The sequence below is a fragment of the Tyto alba genome, unplaced genomic scaffold (assembly GCF_018691265.1).
Source record: "Tyto alba isolate M040663 unplaced genomic scaffold, T.alba_DEE_v4.0 Super-Scaffold_2, whole genome shotgun sequence".
Taxonomy (NCBI): domain Eukaryota; kingdom Metazoa; phylum Chordata; class Aves; order Strigiformes; family Tytonidae; genus Tyto; species Tyto alba.
Genome location: NW_024881282.1, coordinates 49,931,924 through 49,955,743, shown reverse-complemented (window position 1 = coordinate 49,955,743; position 23,820 = coordinate 49,931,924). Strand labels below are relative to the sequence as shown.

The following is a 23,820-nucleotide window of genomic DNA, read 5'->3' as shown; positions in this document are numbered from 1 at the left end:
AGAAATCTAGACAGTAGCAAAATAGGTAGATGCCATCCTTGGCACATTAGCCATGTTTGCTTGGAAAGGTGCTGTAATAGTGCCAAGCTAAAGGAGAGAGAGATTCAGGTCTCTTGTCTTCCCACACGCCTATGTGATGTGACGGAATGCAGGGCTGGGCAAAGGCTCCCGGTGGATGGGGTACTTTTGGGAGTGGTTTTGTGTAGTCACCTGTGTGGCAATGTCCACGGTGTCAGGTGGTGTGAACCAAGGGCTGGGGTTATAGATTCTTCTCCCCTTGTTAGCAACAAAGCTGGCCTTGTCATACCTGATGCTATGCGAGATACAGCAGTGGTTACTGCTGTGTAAATTCTATGCCAGGATGTTTTCAAGATGCAGAGAGCTGTTTTCCTTATAGCACATGAGTTATAAACATAAGATCTAGTCAGTGGTCCTGCTTCCTATGATCTGAACTGTCAGCGGTCATGACCAGAGTACTGCCATTTAAAGGACTATATATATATATATATATTTTTTTTTTTTTTTCTTCCATGCACTGCCTAACAAGGACTGCTCTAACGGTGATCTAAAAACATCGACTGCGGACATAGCAGATACTGTTGGTGAAGGTTGCCTTGGCAGAAGTGTCCCTAGCCTAGGGGCTGGATCAGTCACGTCTGAAAGTCTGATTTAAGGCCCCTGTAGTTAACAGGAGTCATTCAGTTGAAGTCAGCGGGTGTTGTGCTAGGCCGTTAGAGCCCAATGAGCCATCTGCTCTCACAGGCCTTCCCTTGCTGAAACAGAGGTGCACTTTATTCCCTTGGAGCAATATTTCTCATCCAGTGAGCTGTGATCTCCCCAGGGCATCAGGGAAGGCAGTGATGGCCATTGGACTGGGCTTAAGACATGGAAAAGATGGCTAAACATTTAAAGAAAAGATGCCTAGCGGAATTAATGCAGACTATTATATGGGGTTATTGTGATCAGCAAACTTTACTGTTACAATGAATAAAAGAATAAAAATGTCTTGATATCAAGCAAGGTGATGCTCCTCTAAAAAGATACACCACTCTAAGAATGAAGGTTTTAAAGGGGATGCACACAGAAAGTAGAAAGTAGCATAATGTCTTCAAGAGCAGGGTTCAAATATAGAAGTGCATATTCTAAAGAGGTGCTCTCTGGTATATGGCATGCTTCAGGCTTGCAGGTCTATTCCTGTAACATCCTGATTTCTGCCAGGTTGTCACCTTCCTTAGTTCCTTGAGAATGCAGGTTGGCAGGCTTATGGCACCTCTAACATGTTACAAGTGTCTTCCTCTAGTGCCAGAGGGAGAGCATACTGCGGTTCTCTTGTCTTCCTTCATCTTTGGTTAATTCCTGCAGAAGGAGAAGGTTGGACAACAGTGTTTTTGCAATTAGACATGTGTAAACAACGGATTTTTACTTCTGTGGTCAAAATGCTGATTGTATTCCATGTTCTTCCTACCTGCAAAGCAAAACTGAACAAAGCCTTCAGTTTGACCTGAAATATTTCACAGGATGTGGGAATTTTCCTTATCATTCTTCATCCCTTTCATCTTTTTCTTTTTTTTTCATGAACTTCAATTTTAATGCAAAAAAAAAAAAAAGAAAATAAAACCAAGAAGTCGTGATTTTAAAATGTCACAATAGAACAGTTCTGCTTTCTCTGAATCCATTCCTCTGTTTATGGGCTGAAATTATCACTAGTCTTTGGTACAGTGGAAATATTTTTAGTGAACATACTATTCACCAGAAATCAAAATGTTCATTGCTATTTACAGTTTGTACTTGTCAGAATTTATCCATTATACCTTGTATGTAGTTACTAATTCACATTTTTTTGAAACACTGAAGTAATAAGACAAGAAAAACCTCTCTCTTTTTTTCTTTTTAAGTGCTAACTTTCTTTTTGATGAATAATTTTTACCTACTGTAGACATGAAGATTTTCTCATGCACAGTAGTTAATAATCTGACTTCATGTAGATTTGATTTGTTCTACATTTGTCACGCATTTCTTAGAGTATATCACAACTGTCCCTTACAATGGGAAACAGCTCTCATTTTACAATCACATTCATCTGTTCCGGCAACGTGGTATTACAAATATTTCTAAATTACTTTGACTTATTTTATGTAACAAATGCTGAAATATTAAGAGAGACTACAGGAAACGTTGCAATATGTACAAATTATTAGTGAAAGTACACTTGTTGTACAGCAAATACTTTTGACTAACTATAGAGAAGTAGACTATGTATCACTTAAAACAAATACATGGAATTTACCATTGAAATTTCAGGAATATTTTAGTATTTTATCTGATAATGCTGCCAAAGTAATTCTAAGAACTCGAGTTAGATTACTAATCTTTTTAAAGTAGTCCTTCAGGATGATGTTTTCTGTGGGGGTACCTGAATGTGGCTATTGTATTGTCTTTAAATAAAGTTCTAATGAAAATAGCCCAGGGCTTCTGGAAAGCAAACAAGGGGAAACAACTCACATTTTTGCTCACTTTAGAAAAGAATGAGAAAATACACATTGCAGCAATTTCATTTAGGATCTCTAATAACTTCTTGCTCCACTGCTAACAAAACTGAAAGTTATTTCTAGCAAAGTGTGACTAGTCTTCTCCATCGGTGGCTGTGCAATCTAAGAACAGCAGTGTCGTACTAATGTCAGAGGGGAGGTCCGGGTTGTAGGGCTACAGGTGCAAACCTAGTTACTCAAACTTGCTGTAGGAAGGAGATGGTCAGTCTGGCTCCGTTTGAGAGAGAAATGAGAGGTTTCGATTTTGTTCTTTTCTTAGAAGTCAGAACTTCTGTTAAAAGATTGGTAATGGTTGCAAATGTGGGTGTAAAGGAGTTAAAAACACCCAGAATTTAGGTTGACTGTGTGAACTTTGTTATATTCATAGGTATTATGACAGTGTCATTACTATGATACCTCATAATATTTTTCTGGTATTTTTGTTGTTTAGACACATGGGGAACTATGCTACATCAGGACAACACCAGTGTACTGTGAATATGCCTGTTGCCTGAACAGTCTCTACCTTATTAATTCCCAAACGTGGAAGGTGCTTGGTACAGGCTGTCAGGTGACCGTGGGGCTGAATGCCATTTTTTAATTCCCTCCCTGCTTCTGCCACCAGAGTTGCTATGAGATGCCAAGCAAATCACATAAGCTGACACAGTCTCATTTAGTCACTAATTATGTGTTGCTAATTTTGTTAATACCCAAACTAAGGCACCTGTGACTAGACTTAAAGCTGTATAAAATGTTCACCACTGCAATGAGATATAATGGGAACAGTGCTTTAAGTGTGTGCAATAAAACTCTTAAGTATACTTGACATTGAGAGGTGTCAAGATAAGCACCCAGAATTAGTCTCAGTCTCTCTTTGTTCTCTACTTTCTTACGTGAAAATAATAGTATAACCTAATCTTGCAAAGATTGTGAAAAAGAGCTTCACTGATATTTGCAGTGCAGTAGGTGCCATTCCAATGAGTGATGAATTATGTACTTAAGCTAGAAACCTATTTATCTTTTGTAGGAGAATGCATACTACTTTTATTTATACTTAGGTCTGACTCTGCAGAAGATTTTTCTGTTCCTTCTCTTACTTAAATTAATGTAAAATCAAATTCTTAGTATAGTGATCAAACAGCCGGTGGGAAAGTATATAATAGTTACACATTACTGTTCAGTCCAACATAGTTATAAAGTAACACAACCTACCTGCCTTTTGAAATTAAAGCAGTAAACAAACAAAAAAATTATGCTAAACAAATCTCATGACTTAATCTTCATTCTGTTTTATTTACTTAAGCTTCTCTTTGGAGCAGTATCTGAAAACTTTACAGTCTTAATTACTTAACACTCAGAATCTCTGTATAAGCTAAGGAAATAATATAATCCCCATTTGAGGGATTTGGAGGTAGAACATGGTCAAGATAAGCCCATACACATTAAAGGTCATCAGTGTGTGAAAGTTAGGGGCTTCAATTTCAAGCTTATAGGTGCCAGCCTTTAGACTGAACTCTGGACCAAGCTCCTTATGTCATGAACGACACCTGAGAAGGTGTCATCCAGAACAGGCAGCCAGGTGGGCAGTGTCACAGCCTGTCCCCTGCAGTAGCCCTCTGCTAACCAAGCAGGAATTTTCTGAGGCCAGAGGTAGGTCTGCGATGGTGCCTCGAAGGTTCCTCCATACGTTTTACGTTCGGTGGTGGTTGGGTGGAGGGCAGAAGCAGGCCCAGTGTTTGAAGACGGCTGGCAAGCTTTGGCAATGCACGTTTGCCTCAAAGCCCCTGAGAGACCCGGGCAAAGGCACGGGTAATTTCTGAACTGCATTCCAGCTTAGGGGTGACCTTGGAGTGAGCCACGGAGCCCTGGCAGTCTGGAGCTGTTCTGGGCAGGCAGAGAGGTACCCAGAGAAACTTTATGGGCAAAATAAAACTATATTCAGTGTTAGGCAGGTGGCAAATCAAAGTTTTCATCATTGCGGTTTTTTGAGCTTTGATACCTGGGCTCTGTCTCAGACACGATTAAATGTGTTTTCTGTATTTGCCAAAAGACATGAGTTGTAATGCAGTAAGTTGAACCTCAATTTTTCTTGTATGTGCCTATTTTTTTTTCTTCCCTTCTGTTGTCCTAGTCCTTATTATGGACACATTTGGCCACTGTCAAATTGAATGATTTTTTTTGCGTACTTGGTTGGCTGACTCTTTTTTTCCTAATTTGCTGATACAGTCAACTGTGCCAGTAAAGCAATTATGCAAAATTGTGTATAAAGGTTTAATGATACAAAACAGTGTTCATCACAAATCTAATAGTGATTCTTACCTTCCTTTCATAAACTAAAGGTTTTGAGATGTTTGAATTAAGATCTCTCTGGTTAATATCTATTTTATTAAGAAATATATTTAGTTTAGCAGATAAGGGAACATTTCATGTACATGACACTGGTAACTTTGGAAGGAAGCGATAAACAGAAATAGTTACTTGGGGGTATTCAGGTAATGGTTTATATGCTTTCAGGTGGTGATTATGAGAAGTCTGCTTTATTACATGTCTCATTAGGTTACATTGTTACCTGTTTTACATTACAAATGATAACTATGTATGGTTGATTGCGCAGAGTCTAATACAGCACAAAGATAATATAAAGAAGGACATAGTAACAAAGCAGAATAATGTATCTGCATACTGAAAACAAAGAGGTGGTAGGTTAAAACAGAATTGACAGATACAGTGTACTGATGTTTGATATCTGGTTTCCACTTGGATAACTGAACTGGTTCAGGAAAAGAGCAGTAAAGCAATACTTGGTAAATGCTTTAATTGAAGCTGAAAATCCCATTGGCTCTTCTTGGTCCAGAATGAAGCATTTAAAAATATTTCAAAACTGATAATTCTCCATGTTTCCGTTGATATTTTGTGATTTCTGCCCTGCTGCTTTCCTCAAAACTCTGGCTGGGGTTTAATCCTACCACAGAAAGTATTAGCAAGTCAGATATTATTATTAGGACTAACATCTAGTAGAGTCTTGTTTGTATCAGGTCATTATGTACTGCAGGGAGAGACCTTGTGCTACAGCCACTAGAGACAAAGCACTGCTTCCATCAGACAGCGTATGAGGAAGGAGAAGAACATCTCTCCTTTCTATCCCTTTGTTGGTTAACAGTTCTCAGCTGCATGTCATCTTTGCACTAAGGAAGTGTTAAGGATTATAAGGGAATAGTGAAAAACCTCACGGTGCTTTCTGCTGTGTCCTTAATCGGGGTCACACTTGAGTGCTGAATTATGAAGGTGAGTTCTGTTCACTTGGGTGCTCTGTGTAGTCAGATGTGTGAGCTGTTTTATACTGAATACAGCACTCTGTGGCTTGTATAAACAGCTTTAATTCACTGCTTTCTGAATACAGGGGCCTGAAGCATTCATGGAGGTTTCAGGAATGTTAATTGTTTGTGTACATGAGTGAGTTTATAAATGGTTGGTTTTGCAGTCTTCCATAGCTCATCGAGGGTAACTGTATCACTGCCAGAGAAAAGACAAGAGAACAATTTTTTCTTTTTTTTTTTTTTTTTTTTTTTTTTTTTTTTTTTTTTTTTTCCTTCTCCACAGTCTGCTAATACTTTCAGGGCTAGATATAATGTGCCTTTAACAAACCGTGAACTTCTCTCCTACTGAGCCACTGCATCCTGCCTCCATTCAGTGTAGGCAGAGAACCATTATACTAATCCACTCTCCCATCATATCTCTAGCAAACACATGTAAGTGTTTTCTTTGAATATTTATTTTGATGCAAGGAGTGTTAAGTCTTTTATTTGGCAACACAAACAAGTGGGAGATTGTGACTTCTCAACTTTGTAACCTTAATTGTGGAAGTTTTGGTTTTCAGCTATGACTTGTTTTGCCAAATGTACAACAGTCACATTTGGCTTTAAGAAAATAATCCTGCCACCTCACAACCACTTTAGAATAGATCACCTCTGCAGGCAGGACGGCTTTAAAATGTAGATGCTGAAATGATCAGTCTTTCACTTTGTTTTTTAACAGGTACGGTTATATGCAAGGCCTGATGCAATCCGAAGAGGATCGGGCGACTATGCTCTAAATATTACAAGGAGACTCATTGAATTTTATGAAGATTATTTTAAAGTGCCCTATTCCCTGCCAAAATTAGGTAAGATTTCCCCTGGAATATGAAGTTCACCCAGAGATGGGAGATTAAATCAGCTTTTTTAAAGGAAATTTAAGACTGGAATGTACTAGATTTCAAGGTAAGGAATGTTTGATTTAATTTAGAAGGATCAATCAGGTTAATTTAGAAGGATCAATAATTAAGGAATTTTTCATCCCTTCCTTGCAGAGGAAGGGAAGCCAAATTGTCCCCTCTCCAGCCTCTCACATAAAGGAGCAGGAAGCAGACAGTACTTATATTTGTTAGGCAGTGGGAAGAGAACTTGAGACCGTTCACTGATAAGTGGGATGGGGTTTTTTTGATGCTGTTTATTTTGGTCCTTACTTTCATTAGATAGCCACTGGGAGATGTTTGTTCTATAATATTTATATCTTGATGCCTGAGCCTTGTATGGGAAACAGAATTGAAAATATTTGTAGAAACTGGGAACCTGTAACAGTTCAAGGCTGTATTTTTTTTTTTTTAATGTTGGCTTTTGTGGTTTATTAATGATGATTAGTACATATGCTTAATTGTATTGTTGCTTATTGAAAGAATTGCTGTGAACTTGTTTCGCTGCTCAAGTGACCTAAATGTAAAAGCTGTCAATTTCTATTATTTTTTAAATGGTTTCTTCTCCTCCACCCTTTCACCGCAATCAATTGTTCTCCCACACACTTGAATACTTTATAACCTATTATTACACCCTCCCTCCTCTGGAGCATGTTTGATCAAGTTTCAGAAAAGTCTATTGCTCAGCAGCAGGAAGAGAGTTTGTATTTGATCAGAAGTGTTAGAGTTGGAACCACAGGTGATCCTTCCAGGAACCCAGGGTCTATTTCATTAAATCCCTTGCCTGCTGAGTAGCTTTATTAGTCTTACAGCTAGCCGTGCAGGAGATAGATAAAGTAACTGATGTTGCTAGATGAGGGTGTTGCATGAATTTCTTATAAGAATGTTGTGGCATTTGTTTCTTGTTGTCTGTAAATGATGGGTTACAGGTAGTGTTCTCCTGCAGAAATATGCAGATGGGTTAAACGTGGCACACACATCAGACTTTCTGGGTATCCTTTCATACCTGGCTTCAGGTATGTAATGATGATTTCAAAAAAGAAGTTATAGATTTAGAGGTGCCAGAAATGTAGAAGGAGGAAAATAATAAAAAACTTTCAGTTGAATAGTAAAGGATGAACATCATTACTTCGGGTAGTTTACAGAGGATTCTGGATAGCAGCAGGCAGTAGTGACTGTATCTGCTTCAGAATATCTTTCACAATTGCAACATATGGTCTTTCAATGCAGCGTGATGTATGCGTTATCACGATGCCATGGCATATCTTTTAAAAATATCCCATCGGAAACGAATGTGTTGCAGTTTAGATCTATTCGGAACAGAACAGGAAGAATAGTGACAAGTAAAATTGTATTTTTTCATCAAGTATTTGTAGCAAAATTGTTAATATGAAATACTGCTTGAAAATTTTAGTTATTCTGTCGTGATACTATAGTGTGCAAACCTTTTTATACTATAGTAAGTTTAAATTTATTTAATGTAAATATAATAAGGAAAATGTAAACATTCTCTGTGATGTAAATATTTTTGAAAATTTGATTTGCTTATGAACATAGGTATGTTTGTTCCCAGTTCAGCTGAAAACTGAGCACTATGTTTAAGCATGTGCTAGTGTCTTTAGTCCAAAGGAGTGCTGATTTTTTTTTTTTTTTTTTTTTTTATTGGAATATGGAAGTTTAGGAACAACAATCTGATGGGTAAATAGAAGGACTAGAAATGAAAACGCTTTAGTCTTTCTATGTTAGTAATTTTGCAGTAGTATCAAAGAATTTTCTGAAGGAGACAAAACAGCATAAGCTACAGCAGTGGAAGTTGTGTGCATCAGGAGGATGTGTTGATGCAGAAAATGCACCTGTGCTCTCTGAAGCCTTGGAACTGTCACCTGATATACTACGGTCACTGTTGCAAAGGACTGCATGCTTCATTAATGTTTTAAGAAAAATCAGGATGTTTATTTGTGGGACATTTTAGGAGTTTTTTATTTGATTTATAAATTAAACGTTAAATGTCTTCAAGTGGTAGTGAAAATTGAAGGATGTAGTTTAAAAAGCTTTTTAATGACCATCAATTTTGAGAAAAAGTTCTACTTCAAACGTAGATGTTTTAAAAAAAATGAAAAATTGTGTCATGTACTGTCCAGCTCTAATAAGAGTGAACTTAAACAAATGTAATTCTTTTCATTGGAAACACAATTTATGTTTTTGAAATAATTCGGTTGTTGAAATACTGGCCAGTTTACTATGCAGATGCTGTATCAGCTACTGAGCGATATGTTGTTAGTGTCAGTGCTGTGTGTTGGGGTGTGGGGACAAGGGACCTGCAACCCTTGGTGAAGCACCTCCATCATCTATGCAGTCATCCATTCAAACTCTCGATATGGTAGGAGTATCTGGGGACATTTAGGCTCTTTGGATGTGTTGCTATATGACCTGTGTTCATTTGTTCATTTCTTATGTCATTGAGGTCCATTTCCAAGGATCCTTGACATTTGAAGCTAGTGCTCCTCATGTGAGTTTGTAAGAAATCAGTTAGTGTACTCTGAGAACCACTTTTTCATGACACTCTTGACCACTTGACTGTTTTTGACTGGGCTTTTTTACTGTACTTACATGCAGTCAGATGTCTGTGGTTGCTGTTGCCAGTTGTGGGTTCCTCTGACATCATGGCAGCCTCTGTTACTGTTGGGAACTGTGGAGAATCTGGGGGAACCTTTTTGTCACACAGTGACTAAGATTTTTTTAGGTCTTATGACCTATACTGACTTCTGAATGCACTGGAACAGTAGATTTGTTTGCCAGTTGTTGTAAATTCTGGTAATGAATGTGAATTGGGGATTTTTCTCATTTGAATAACCAATTTCCACAGTTAAGTTTTACTTAGCTTGTAGATATTTGCTTTTTTCCCACATCATACTCTGAAGTAGAAGGTGCTCGTGTAGGGTTTTAAACTAATAATTTTTTTATGAATTTAATTTTGTAAAATAAGTCAGGTTTTTTTAAAAAAACAGATCTTTCTAAGACTTTAATATCATTATAAACACTAGTTAAAATGAGGGGTGGATAAAGCATTGGTTTCTATTTAATTCTAAAAAGATATGCAGTAGGGTTTTTAATTGTGTTTCTGTGGCTGGTGAATATAAAATATAATACAGAAAAAAAAAAATCTTTGTATGCATAGAGCTTTTTCTTACAAGGAACTTTGAGATTGGAATAGATTCCCTATGGGGAATGACTAGATAAGCAAGGACTCTTTACATGTGGACAGTTGTGACTCTGTACGTTCTGAATGATTTGGGGTGGAGGAGCTGACTCCCTTTTCTAACCAAGACTCAAGAGTGAGATTAGCATTCTTAGAGCTATGTTCTAACCAAGGCTCACCAGTGAGGTTAGCAGGAGATGGGGGCAGAGGACACAAAAGATGCACTTTTACTGCAGCAGGTGGTAGGCTGTGAAACTGCTTGTCAAAAGAGATTGTAAATGCAGAAGGATTATACAGATCCACAGAGCTATGTGGGCAAGTACATGGAGAGGTGCTTCATGGGAGGAAACCCCATGGTTTGAAAACAGAAGCTAGAAAATACTCAAGAGAGTACTGTTTATACTTCCCTGATCTTACCCTTTCCTGAACATCTGCTTGTGGCTGCTGTTGGAGAGAATACTGAGCTAGGCAGTTTTTTTGTTTGAGCTGTCAAGGTTATCCATATATTCATGGTCTCCTAGTTTCCCAAGTGTTTCTACTAGAGGGCCACAGAATCTCTTTTCCAGAATGCTTCATGTACTGGAACTGGAAAACTTTATAAGGCTCCAGTTATGAAAGACTGACAAAACTTCATGTGTGGTGCATAAACAAGCAACTTGGGTGAAGATTTTTGGATTTTGGGGCCTTGGTTTTCCTCCCATTAACAGCTTTGCAGTATCACAGTGTTAGCAGAATGCATTTACTGCTTCTCTGAAAACTCATTTTACAACTCAATTTATTTTATTCTGAGTACTGTATTTGGACACCCATGTAATTACTGTAACCAGTATGGGCTGTGTAAAGGAACTCAGGTGTCTCAGGGGTTAGACACATGGTGCCTAACTTGGAGGCACTTTGCTTGGATTCATTCAACTTTAGGCACTCAACTGGCATGTCTAAATTAGCAAGCTGATTGCCCTAGGTTCCTTATTCATCAGTGGCAGGGATGGTTTGAATCTTGTATGGGCAGAGTCTCCTACTGGAGATACCTAGATAAGAGAAAAAATGTTTTATTAACCCCTGAGCTTAAGTTGAGTGTCGTCTGTACCATTAAACTTTCACAATGTGCAGGCCGGAGAAGGAGGTATTTAGTGATGTAGAGCTGTGAATAGGATTAAGAAGAATTTTGGCTTCTTGGAAAGCTTTTAATTCCCCATTGAAAGTGTCCTGAAAGGTGGAAATATGAACAGCTGAAGAGTCCACTTTGGGACACGGATGCATATGTTACAGAAAGGCTGGGTGAAAGTAAATCCCCTTGCTGTTTTGTCTTGAGGTCAGTGGATATGTATCAATATTTAATCTATAAATACTGAAATTTGTATGAGCACTATAGTGTTAAAATAAACGTGTGTTGTTTTTTTTTTTTTTTTTTTTTTTTCTCTTCCCCCAGACTTTAGGAGGTCTCTTTTTCTGTAGATTTGCTGTACAGCAAACTTTGGAGTTAAATCTGATATATTTTATGTGTTTGTTTTTTTTTTTTTTTTTTTTTTCTTACAGATACGTTCAAGGTACTATTACCTGGTTCATGCAAAAATAGTATGGTCTTGTTTTCATTATGCAGAATAAAATGCTCTAAAGTTGTGAATGCAGTGTCAGAAAATGATTTTCCAAGGAATTTAGTGAATGTGCTGCACAATGGAAGGCAAGATTGTACCATTAACATTTGCTCTTTAAGTATTCTTGGAGAACTGGATTCAGTTCTTAAAGTGTGTCATGGAAGAATTTAAACTCTTTCTTATGATGTAAAAAATAGCTCAGCCACATAAAGAAAAAGTTCAATAGGGAAGTGTTCTGATTTTTAAAGGAAACTCATGTACCTCTGCTCCGTTCCCTGATTGTTGACAGGGAATATTTCTATGAGAGACACTGCTCCTGCCTGTTGCTGTGTGAGGCATTGCAGGCCCAGAATAAAAGTGTTGGGATGCTGTTGTGGGATGGCCAGGTGACTTATTGTGAGCACTAGTGATTAACTGTCCATTTTGATATAATTACTACTCGCCTGACTCTTTGACATGTTCCTAACGTGTTCATTGCATTATTGCCTTCTGCCTTGATTGGTCTTCCATCATCTTCCTCAGCATTCTTTCTGCTGCTACTACTTTCTTTCCTCCCCTTTGTTTGTTCTTCCTCCTGTTTCTGCAGCTCCTTCTAGGATGAGCCTCCATGTTGTTGCCTGTGTTCTCTGCTTTAGTTCTGCTAGAAGTTTCACAATTCTGGCTCTCATACTTCATTTTTCTCTGTAGCAGGGTGAACTCTTCCTGCCACCTGTCCAACTCTCACCTGGAATTGCTGTATTACACCAAGCAAGATAGCTCATTTTTCTTTCTCCGTCTATAAAATTAAAGCAATAATTAATGACAAAAAAGTCATTTTGGTTGCCTCTTGACTAAAAGGTTGCCAACCTGAAAATTTATGAAATGCTGATCTGATCTGACCTCCCTCATGGCAAGGCTTGTAGAGTTTTGTAGTGTTCTTATGACATTGTACCTGTAGTGTCTGTTTGAACTGTGCACAGTCTTACTGAAAGGTGTCCAGAAGCACTGAGAGAAAATCCATCACAACATTGGAGGAGAGAGGGAAAGGAACGTTAGACTCTGTTATATCTGATTGAATTGTTAGTTATACAGACTTCTGAATCGAGAAGAAAGAAGCGTATGAAGGGGGATGCCTTGGGAGTGGGACGTACAACTTCTGTAATGAGGAAGGGTGGGAGAGGAGGCAATAAGGACTTGGTTCATGTGCCTGAACATAATTAACTGTTGCTGTTTAAAATATCTGGGAGTATCCTGAGGAGCCCTAGCTGCTGCTCCTGCTGGCCTCCAGATGAGTTCCCATTGGGCTGTGTCTGGTCCATACCTGACAGCTCCACATGGATTTTTTTAATAACTCTCAGCATCTCAATTGGGGTTTTCACCCATGTTTAGGTAGCAGAATTGAAACCTACTGTTTTCTTTGACCAGGTACTTGAAACAAGCATAATGCCTCTGCACACAGAGGACTATTTGTTGATAGAGCATTTGTACACAGAATGGACTATGTCACTTCCACCCTGACCTTTGAAGCCTCTGTGTTGAGGTTTTTTTTTTTTTTCTTTCTTTAATTTCTAGGTTGTGAGCACTTCAAAACAGCAACTGGTCAGGGCTCCAGAGGGAAAAATTCCAGCTCCAACCATAGGAAAAAGCAATGTTTTTTTCTCAGAACAGTGCTTTGAAATATGAAAAGGAACTGTGCGTTACTAAACAGAAGAAAACTCTATAGGAAATCAGTCTGTAGTATGATGTTAAGAAAGAAGGGAAAAAATAATCTTCACTTAGAACTTCCTCTTATGGAGTTGCTCTAAACTATTTTAAATGGTAAGCCAATTGATTCCAGTAATTAGTATAGTACAGCCCATAATGGGCATTGTAACTAGTTTTGGAAATTTGTTACGGGGAACCTGACCTCTGTCTGTTGACTTGGAGCAACAATTCTGACACTGTTTGCAGGAGGCAGGAAAAGTTACATATAGGAATAAAGCAGCCTTATATAGAATAGAGATGAATGGGCCCTGGTGGAAATAATTATCTTCTGAGTTAAATATTTTCTTTTCATTATGTAGTGATTTACCTCCCCCCTTAATTGTGACATGAACAGAACCCAAACCTCTCAGACAAGGAAAGTGTTCAGATAGTAACACTGTTGCCGTTAGTAGTTCAGGCAGCTCATAGTAGAAGGAAGGTGAACAAATCTGACAGCATCCTCACTGGCTACTTAGCTAAATCAGCTTGGCTTTTAAATGAATAATTAAAAAAAAAAAAAAAAAAAAGTGCTGCTGTTGTTACGAGAGTGTAACAGGATGTGGGATTGTAGGAGACTTAATGGAAATGTCAGGGTTTTTTTGAGCCATGAGAATCCTTCATCTGAATGCAAATAGATGTTTTTCTAAGCTGCTCTTCAGTAAGCCAATTGAGAGGTTCGTACCTTCTCCGTGTCAAAGTGGGTGCACTGAATTTTAGCAGTGTCTATTCTAAGTTCTTTACCTTGTGAGAAACATAGATTCCTTCAGAAAATGATGCAACTTTTTCATAAATTAGGAGAAATAAATCTTCCCTGCAGAAGTACCAGTGGAGGTGTCCGTCTTGACTACAGAGAAAGGAAACTAACCTGGCTAGTTTAAATTTCATCTCTGATTTTTAGATGGCTAAAAGATGAGGTGAATCCTTCTGTAGGATTTCTAAAATGGGGTAAGACCTTTTACAGACAGAAACGCCACAGAAATTATGGGAATTGCCAGGAAACTGTGTGAACTTTTACCTGGTATGAGATGGTTAAATGACTAAAAGCACATGAATCCCAAATACTTTTTAGATAGTTGTGGCTAAAGTAGTTTTCATTATAGCTCCTTTCACTCTGCTTGAGCAGAGCTCTCATCCCTGATTTTATTCTCCAGGGCTGTTAGTGATTGTCTTTTTGTTAGCTTAATCATACTGCTCTTGACCAGAATCGTTTACTTATGAATATCATATTTTTGAAGGGTAGTACTGATTTATGCTACAAAATAGTATTGTTGGAACCAGTATCCTCTCAACCATGTCCAGTTTTTGAACTTATTTAAGAGAGGCTAATGAAGATTTTTAATAACCTGTTAGATCTGACAGTTGAGAGGGTTCATCAGAGACTTTGAACAGCAGCTGGAACCTTTTACACGAGCAATTGTAGCTCTGTCTTAAAGAACATACGTAGAAAAAAAGCTTCGGTCTTGCCCCTGCAATGAACTTCATGTTTATATAGGCATTGGGATCTGTGGTTTTATTATGAGGTAGGGACTATATTTTATTAGGTTATTGGGAGAGTTACTTTCTGTGCATGGTATGGTACTATGAAAATTAACATGTGGAAATCAGAGCTGCATGGTGGAAAAACAAATATAGAAGGCTTTGGAAGAAAGAGAAATGATGTCACTGAGGATACTGTGATAGATTTAGATGGCATTCATGAAGAGTGGTGTGTCTAAATCCTTGGGCAGTGTGTAGGAAGATTGAATTGAAGTAGGATGTGCTAAACTAAGAATTTTTTCCTTCTAAAAGTCATACCTATAAGGTTTAGTCTGAGTTAAAGTAGGTAACACAGTTCATCTTTATCAATTAACTAGGGTACTGAGGAGAAAGAAATGGTCTTTTCTCTCAAAATTGGGATAGAAACCCGATACTCTCTGCATCTGAAACAGTACAGAAGTGTTATATAAGCATCTCACGTATACTGTCTTTTGATGGAAATGACTGTTGTTGACCTAATGAAACAGGTATTCCACCTATGCAGTCTTCTACAGTGAGCAGTGTTTAATCAGCACGTTTAAGATAGCTGTATATCCACAGACAGAGTTAACAGAATAACAGTAACATGTTTGTAAAGACACCATTTGAGTAAATATGAAAGTTACTGAGGAATTATTTGAGTTTTTGTAATTTTGGGTTTATCTGGTTCACATTCATAATCTTATGACAAATTTTAAATAAAGATCGCTTCAGTTTCAATTCACGAAGGTTGCAGTTTTCATTTAACCTTTCAGTTTCAAGTGTGGGGAAAAAACAAGGATACTCTAGTGACTTGTGTTTTTTCTGTCTTGTATGTAAAGCAGAGGTTTTTCTGCCTGAAGAGTGAAGCTCAATTATACCAAGGTATTGTGCTGATGAGGAAAAAAAAAAAAAAAGTGACAGATTAGAGTTTTGTCCACATCAAACACCAACGTAGTTCACTCAGACTTTGTTTTTAATATGTGCAGTTTGAGTACAGGACAATTTTATTATTTTATAAGAATTTTTGTTGTGAATTGATTGAAGCAGGTAGTTTTACATACTGGAGCAGCAGCAATATGTTTCAGTAGTATTTTCTTCTCATCCAACACTGTGGTAAAGGTTTTTGGCCTCCTTCATTTCATTTGAAAAGTGAAGAAGACTCAGTTTCAGGACAGACTCAGAAACAAGTTCAAAAGAGTCTAACAGGAGCTATAAATGATGACGATGGACTCTTTCTTCCAGTCCTGTCTATAAATAGATACTCTGTACTAGTTTTAGCTTTGTCTGGTGTTATACTTCCTGAACCCTGTAGTTGCTGTGTTGGCTCTCCAACCCTGGAAGAGATAGTGTCATGACAAAGCCTGTTTAAACTCTTGTTTCAGAGGCACAATTTTATTTGGCTTACAACTCGGAGCAACACCAGTATAGCCTATTTCCTTAATCAAGAGAGGCTGAAAGGCTTAAAAGACATTTCTCTTGCATCTTCCCCTCATTCCAGGCACTTAGAGCTATTATGGTTTGCCTAGCTTCCTGCCTTCCTCCTGTTAGGGTAGGCTATAGTTTGACTATAGTTTCAGAGCTAATCTGTAACTTCTACCACTTATTTAGAGTCTCTGAATGGCTGGAATGTCAACTTCCATGAAAAAAGACCAAGAGGAGATTTGAACAATGTTTGCATTGTATTCTTCCTTTTTCAGAGATAGCAGTTATCTTCACATCAATTTTGAAAACACTGCCATCATTTTCATGCTGATTAGAACCTCTAAGAATGTGTAATTATTTTTCATATAGGTATCACTGCTAAGCTTTAATGAGAATGGAAAAGAAGATTTATTTATTTTTATTTTTTCCCTGCAGCATTGGAGAGGTGTTCCTGTTAACTCTTCATGTTTGCAGTTTCAGAAGGATTGTGCTTCTTTGGGGTAGTTTATTATGTTCTCCAGATGGTATTGTGACAAAGTTTGTTTTCCATTAGATGCTGATTTGAGGGCACCAAATAGATTACTTTGAGAAACTGAAGTTTCACTAAGCAAAACTGATGAGAAAGCACTTTGTCCACCAACTAATTTAAAGTGGCTCGCATTTGCTTTTGTTTCTGTTCTTATGTTTGTCTTGAAATATGCATATGTATTAAAAAACCCTTTACTTTATTCAGACTTACTGTAACACCAACTTCAAGACAACTTCTTAATTGTCTCTACCAAGAACATTCTTTGTCATGATGGATCTTTTGTGTGAGAAATAAAATAGATGACGGAAATATATACACACAGAGACACACACACACAATATCTGTGCAGTTATTATTCTTATTTGCTAATAAATCTGCAACTTAAGAGTTACTAATTACTGGTGCAGTGAAAGTTATGAAAAAGTAACCCCTTACTGATAATGTCTTGGATATTAGAAATAGTTAAAAGTTTGTATGTAGATGTATAAAATGAGCTTTCACATCTTCTGCACTGTGAAAAAGCCGTAGATACAGACATAAAGAAGATACATTTTCATATATCATCAAAGAGCATGAGGAATTTCTTCTAAGAGATTATGATGGTGTCTTGAAAAAGATTATAGCACATTAGAGTGGGACTTAAATAGGCCAGAGATTTCTGTTCATACAAAAGATGTGAAGAAGTGTATAACTACAGAGCTGAATAAGCCTATTGCTGCTGCTTAGATTCTGCTGGCTTAGTTATAAACCTTCCACCTGTACTAGCTAGTTTCTGTAAGCTACTGAAATTCAAAGGGATGTATGTGCTCCCCTTTTATTGCTTTTCCCAAGGATATTGTAACTGAAAAGATATCCTAACACAATGAATTATGCTATGTTTGCAGCACCATGCCTGAAGCAACTTAATTTTTGCATTAAGGGAACCAATGATTTTCGGTGTAAAGATGAAAATATTAAGATGGCTGAACAACTTTCATTAAAACAAGTGACTTGTCACTGTACATTTGCCTCCCACCCCCACATGCTGGCAAGCTTCTTAAAGCGGTATATGGACATTAAAAGAATCACTTAATAAAAATGCTGTGGAGATCCCTGGCAGATACTGCTAAACTTACTTTCCCTGTTCTTCGTAGCCATGTAAAAATTCTCCTTTATTTTGCTTCTAATTTATTTAAATGCCATCTGTTTGTGTATTTAAAACGTAACATTTCCAGATTCAGGATCAGTTCTGTGAAGACTGCATTTTCCTTCACTCTCTCTGATTCTTATCAGTAACACTTCTAACAAAGCTGTCCTCATGAAGATATATATTTGTCATAGCGATAGCACACTTTGGAAAGTGTATTAAGCTAAACCAACTCCCACTGTTCAACTCAAAAATATGTTCCTTGTCATATGCTAATCCTCACTGAAATTAAACTCAGGCAATATTTTTGTCTAGAGAAATCAAGTCACTTTTTCTCCTGGCATATTCAGCTTTGGCATGGCTGAGTGTAGTTCTCCTGTTGTATGTTACTGGGCAGTTGCATCCTAGAGTGGGTGGGAGTGGGAGGCATGGGTAAAGATTCACAAAAGAGCTTACAAATGGGTCCTGGAGACCCGTGTCAAAAGTTTCTGCAGGTCTTGCTGGCTCTGTGGGTGGCTTAGATAAACCTGTAGAAACTGTTTCAGAATAGCCCTGAAGCTCGTGGCTTTGTAACTGATCCCTCAGCTCTGCAATGATGGGGGACTTCTTAATGGAGCTGATCGTGGCAAGAGAGCTGCTATATGTATTTTATGCAGCAGGGGGTTTGGTCTATCACCAACGATAAGACACGAGCTACCTATAGATTTCATCTGAAAATCATGGTGTAAAAGCACAGGTATTTTGACAGAACTTTACACATGGCTACGTTTATGATGCGACTCCTGAAACAGTAACAAAAGTCAGTGGTTGCACTTTTCATATGAAATGATGTGAGATATTTCTATAGTTGTTATAGCACCTAAGCCTTGTGTAAACACTACTGGCTGTTTACACATAATGCGTTTTGCAAATGGAGAAGCACTGTGGTTCCGTTGTCCTATTTGGAGACACAGATGGAAGCCAAAGAGTGCCGAGAGGTGCACACAGGCAGATGTTTTTCTGATCAGACCTGTGTAAAATATTCACTTGTCACATAAAATTTGAGTATGTATTGAAACAGCAAGCAGTTGGAATTTACATCCTTTCATAATTAAGTATTGATGATTCAGTTTCATGTGAGGGACATACAGGTGACTCCAATATTTCCTACTTTATAATTGGTTAGAGTTGTTCTTTCTAGGGTACTAATTTTCAGGTGTGGAAATACATAAAGCTTTACAAGACTGTCAGCCATAACTTAAATAGAAAAATGCATTAAATGTCTTTTCACTGCTCATGTAAAATGATTTCTTAAGCATCTTTTCTCCATATTCTTGAAATCTTTTAAGTATTGGTTCTGTCTTAAGGTGATCACAGACAACTGAATTTTATAAAGAAGCATGGCCATTACTCAGTAACAAACAGAGGCATTAGAAATGAAGTTTTATGCTGCATGCCATCTCTCCAGGTATTTCTGTAGAAACCATATAACAGTTTCCAAGTGATTAAAATGATCTGAATTGTACAAGCTATTATTGATAACAGAATGATATAATGTAGTTCTTAATAAAACCTTCCAAAGATAAGAATGTTGTCAGATGATACCGAAGGATATTCAGGAGTCATTCAGAGTAACAGTGAACAGACTGCTTTCTGTAAAGCTTATATTGCATTTGGGAACAGCTGGATGAAAGTCCAGCCCCAGAAGAATTCACCATGTTTTATCTTTACCACTCTATTTCTTAAAAAAAAAAAAAAAAAAAAAAAAAAAAAAAAAAAATCACACTTTGCAATCAAATACCATTGCTGTGTGACAACTCTTATATTTGTGAGTATGAAGTATAAAATGGTCAAATCCAAGTACTTGACTGAAGGATAATTTAATGTTGCAATAGTGAAGTGGAGAAACAAAACAGTACAAATGAATATAATGCAATTTTAAACAATTAAAGCAAATATTCCCACAAGTAGTTCTAGCCTCTCAAAACTTTACATATATTTGTCAGTGAATGCTCCTTCAACCTATCTTTCCAACCACACATATAACATAGACATATAGACATATGCAAACATATACACATTATCCTGGCTATATTTTATGTTCATATGACTGTAATCCTATTAATTAAGGTTATACAAGTACTTATCTATAGATAAAATTCCAGTCAGCAGGTGTCACAGACTTTTATGGAGGCTCTCCCAGGCCATAGTTCCCTCCTTTCTGCTGTCACATGTAATGGGGCTACGTCTGACTGTGGAACCAAGAAATGTTTGTGCCATGGGATAAGGGAGTCTGGGAACAGGGAGTCTGGCTTCCAATTGTGAGATGAGTTTGGTTCTGTGGATAATTAGAGAACTGGGGCAGTGCTTTTGCCTTCAGGCCTTTATCTGAGCATCCCATGGGGAAGATGGGTCCTGTTTGCTGGTGGTGGGCTAGACATCCCTTATTTCACAAGCCTCCTGACCTTTTTCTAGTTGCCCTCTTCACTTACAGATCCCCACTGCAGTACTCTCTCATCAGACCCGAGAAAGATGAAGCAAGTGGACTCTGTTCTACATGCAGTTTCATAATACATTAACTTCAGTGGTGCAAAGTTGTTTTCATCTCTTTGATATTTGTGAGGTAATTTTTAACCACCTTCTTCCAGAGATCTGTTTTTCAGGCTGGTCCCACAGTTCAGCTGCACTGCTGAGAAGCGGTGAACTGTAATGTGGAGATGTGGACTGGTGGCTGGGTTATGGGCGGAATCCAAAACTTCTTACGACAGCTCTGCTGCCAGTATTCATGAAACTATAATTCCAGGAAGATTATAGTCATAGATGGTACAGCAAGGTAAAGTACAATTCCAAAGTAACTCTTAAGATTCATATGTAAATATTCTTATGTATGTTGTATCTATGTTATCAAAATAGGGGACCTCAGCATCAGGAAGCACCTGATTGCTCTCTGTTAGCAAAATAAAGGTGTCAGAGTCAACTAACCTAGAGAGAAAGGAGTCTCATACTCTACCACCAGTAGCTCATTTCCATTAAGTAGCTTATAAGTAAAAGTTAACAGACACAAAGGCAGTAAAATTATTTCACTTCAATAATCATATTTAGGAAGAGGGCTCCTAAGAGAGAGAATAGGACAAGAGATAATATGAATGTCTTTCTTCCTATCAAAACTTCTGACTTGACAAGCAAACTATTTTATATTTTGGAAGGTAATTCCATGCAGAACCAGTCTTGTGACAGCCTATTCTTTGATCTGTAAGACTGGTGAGCTTCACTGAAACTCATTTTAACGCTCCTAGCTAGGAATTTGCCTTCACTGCACATCCTGGATCAAGGCATTTTGACCTAAGGTTTATGAACAAGTCCAGGCAGTGGAGTGTTACTCTTTCTTTGTGGAATATTCCTGATAATGTTGGTATTGGTTCATGGTATTAAAATACAGGACTTCTCAAGTAGGTATGTTTAAAAGCTGTTTTGGATGTCTTTATCCATCTATCGTCACTTATATGGGATAATGCTTTTCTTGTCTTCAAGTTGCTAAAATCTCATCTCTGATACAGGTCTTTATAAAATTGGATTTAGATAAACACCCACATGTGGATGGGTGTCTTCAGTAAGACATCTTTTCTCTGTCCTCATACTCTAGTACCATGTTCTTCCTTAAACTAAACATGCTAGTGAAATGTACATGCCATAGAAAGACAGTGAGTTTTGATTTATTGGTAGTGTTCCCTCTATACAAGTTTCTAATTGTTTTGTCAGTAGCTCTGAATCTCCTGCTGTGATGGAGATATTGCATTGTGCTTTCATCCCAGATGCATTTTGTTCTTGTCTTGTGACTGACACTTTTCTAGAGGTGTGTGTGGAATACCCCAATAAAGGAAGGCCATCTTCTTCATCATCTCACAAATCTTACAGGGGATACATTCTCAAATGATTAGAGTATAATTCATGTCTTTCAGAGTGAATTGATTTTATCTTTGCTATCATCTGTATTACAAAATTCCACCTGTAAAGATTTTTTTGTCCTTCTTTCCTTATCAGAGGTAGTGAAAATCAAATGGCAGATGCATGCATTGGGTTTTATAGTAAGGAAATACTAGAACCTCAGCTTGCGTTTTTATTTATGACAATCACTGAGTTTTACTTCAAAATCTAATCTATATATTTTCTGCTCTTTGCTTTCCTGGGAAGGATTGACTGTATAGACTGGTTGCTGAGTGTCATAATTACAGGGCTAATTGCCTATGTCATCCTTTTCTGGTCTTTCTGGGTGTGCCATTTCAGTATGGTAACCAGGTCTGAATCAAGCTGTTTTCTCATTTGTATATGATACTTTTCTGGGGTGTACTATGGTTTTCAGACTTGGTTAACAGCACACTGAAGCTGAATTCTGCACCTGATTGTTTAAAACTACCGTGTAAAATTTACTTGAGATTTAAATTTTATATGAACTCAAAATATAATAAAGTTTGATGGGTTTTAGAAGCATACTAAGATTTGTATACTTTAAAAATAATTTTTCTTTAGTAGTTAAAATACAGAAGAAAATTAATTTGGGTTTTTTTTTTTTTTTTTTTTTTTTTCTTCCTTTGTTTTTCTCACCTGAAGTCCCACGTTATGACATTTGGGATTATGGATTTGCTTGGATTTTATCTTGAGTGTTTGGTTTGCCAGGTAGACTGAACAGTTGGCTCTGTGGATAATACTAGCTTCTCTATGTTACTGTGTTAAGTTCTGCATCTCTGCCAACATGATTGTGAAGGCAGTATAGTTGTAGAACTCAACAGCATATAAATGACCTTTTGTTTATCTTCTCTGCTCTCAATGTTATTTTTATGTCCACTGGAGCTGTTCTAACATTGAACCCAGCTCTCCCTCTTTAAACCTGAATGCGCAGCTCCTTTCTATTACAGCAATCTTTGCTTGACATCTTCCCTTCATGTTTTTATGCATTGTGACGAGCAGTGAGATTGTGAGTCCCAGGTGCTGTTAGACTAGAAATTCAGCATGTGTCTGGAGAGCTGCCAGGAGCTGGGATGTGTTACACGTTTGAGAATCAATATGAACCGCCTGACTTTACTTGTGGGCTACCAACTGGTTGTCCTTGGTCCTCAGTATGCATACTTGATTTATGTTTTAAATGGGATTGCACCAAAACATACACTTAAAAAAGATGGTTTCTGATATGAAGATGATGTTGTGTCTGCTTGATCTTAAAAAGGTGATATCCGATTTAAGACTTGGAATTATCAGAAATCTGATTCAGAATGTTTTCAGTTAAGAGATTTTATTCAATTGGATCAGACTTTATTCACTTCCTTTATGTTTCTTTTAAATCTTAATGTAATCAACAAAAGTTAATTTATTTTTTTTTATTCACTATCCATAACAAAAATGTTGTACAATTTTAGAAGGTGAGATTGGGGATCATTCATACTCTACATTTATGTAGACACAGAGCTTTATAAAACAGAGTTCTGAACAACTGCATTGCTGAATGTAATTAAGGTATAGAATATGATCAGTGCATGTGGATTTGTGCTTAACTTTCCCATTACTGTGCACTAAAACCGAGCAAAACCATAACATATTGAGATCAGGATATTTTAGATATTTTTACACTCATCACCACTGATTAATGTACCATGGCTACTAATAGCACATCTGTGTATTGTGGGTTCCCTCAGCTAGGCTGTAATCCCATCAGCTATCATAAATCAAATGTGGCTAGGCATGATCAGAATTTGCATGGAGACTGTCTTGTTGGTAAAATGGTGTTTCAATTCACTTGGTGATGTTCTGCTTCTGACCAAGTCAATTCTTCTTTTGCAATTGGATGAAATAAAACCAAAGAAATCCTTTGCTACGTCATGCCTTAAAATAGTTGTACTTTTTGTAAGGTATAAACACGGATATTTACATTTGGTGAAATTCCAGCATAGAGTAAATTGTGTTTGCATATAAATGAATCTTCAACATCTAAAACCCTACT

General features: G+C 37.4%; 1 protein-coding gene across 1 annotated transcript in view; it reads left to right on the top strand.

Annotated features, from left to right (window-relative positions):
* The window catches only part of TRHDE (thyrotropin releasing hormone degrading enzyme), a 211,814-nt gene that overhangs the window by 34,327 nt on the left and 153,667 nt on the right, over positions 1-23,820 (top strand). Inside the window, exon 3 of the mRNA XM_042792960.1 lies at positions 6,564-6,690. Coding sequence (XP_042648894.1) covers positions 6,564-6,690 — 127 coding nt within the window. The remainder of the gene's footprint in view (positions 1-6,563; positions 6,691-23,820) is intronic.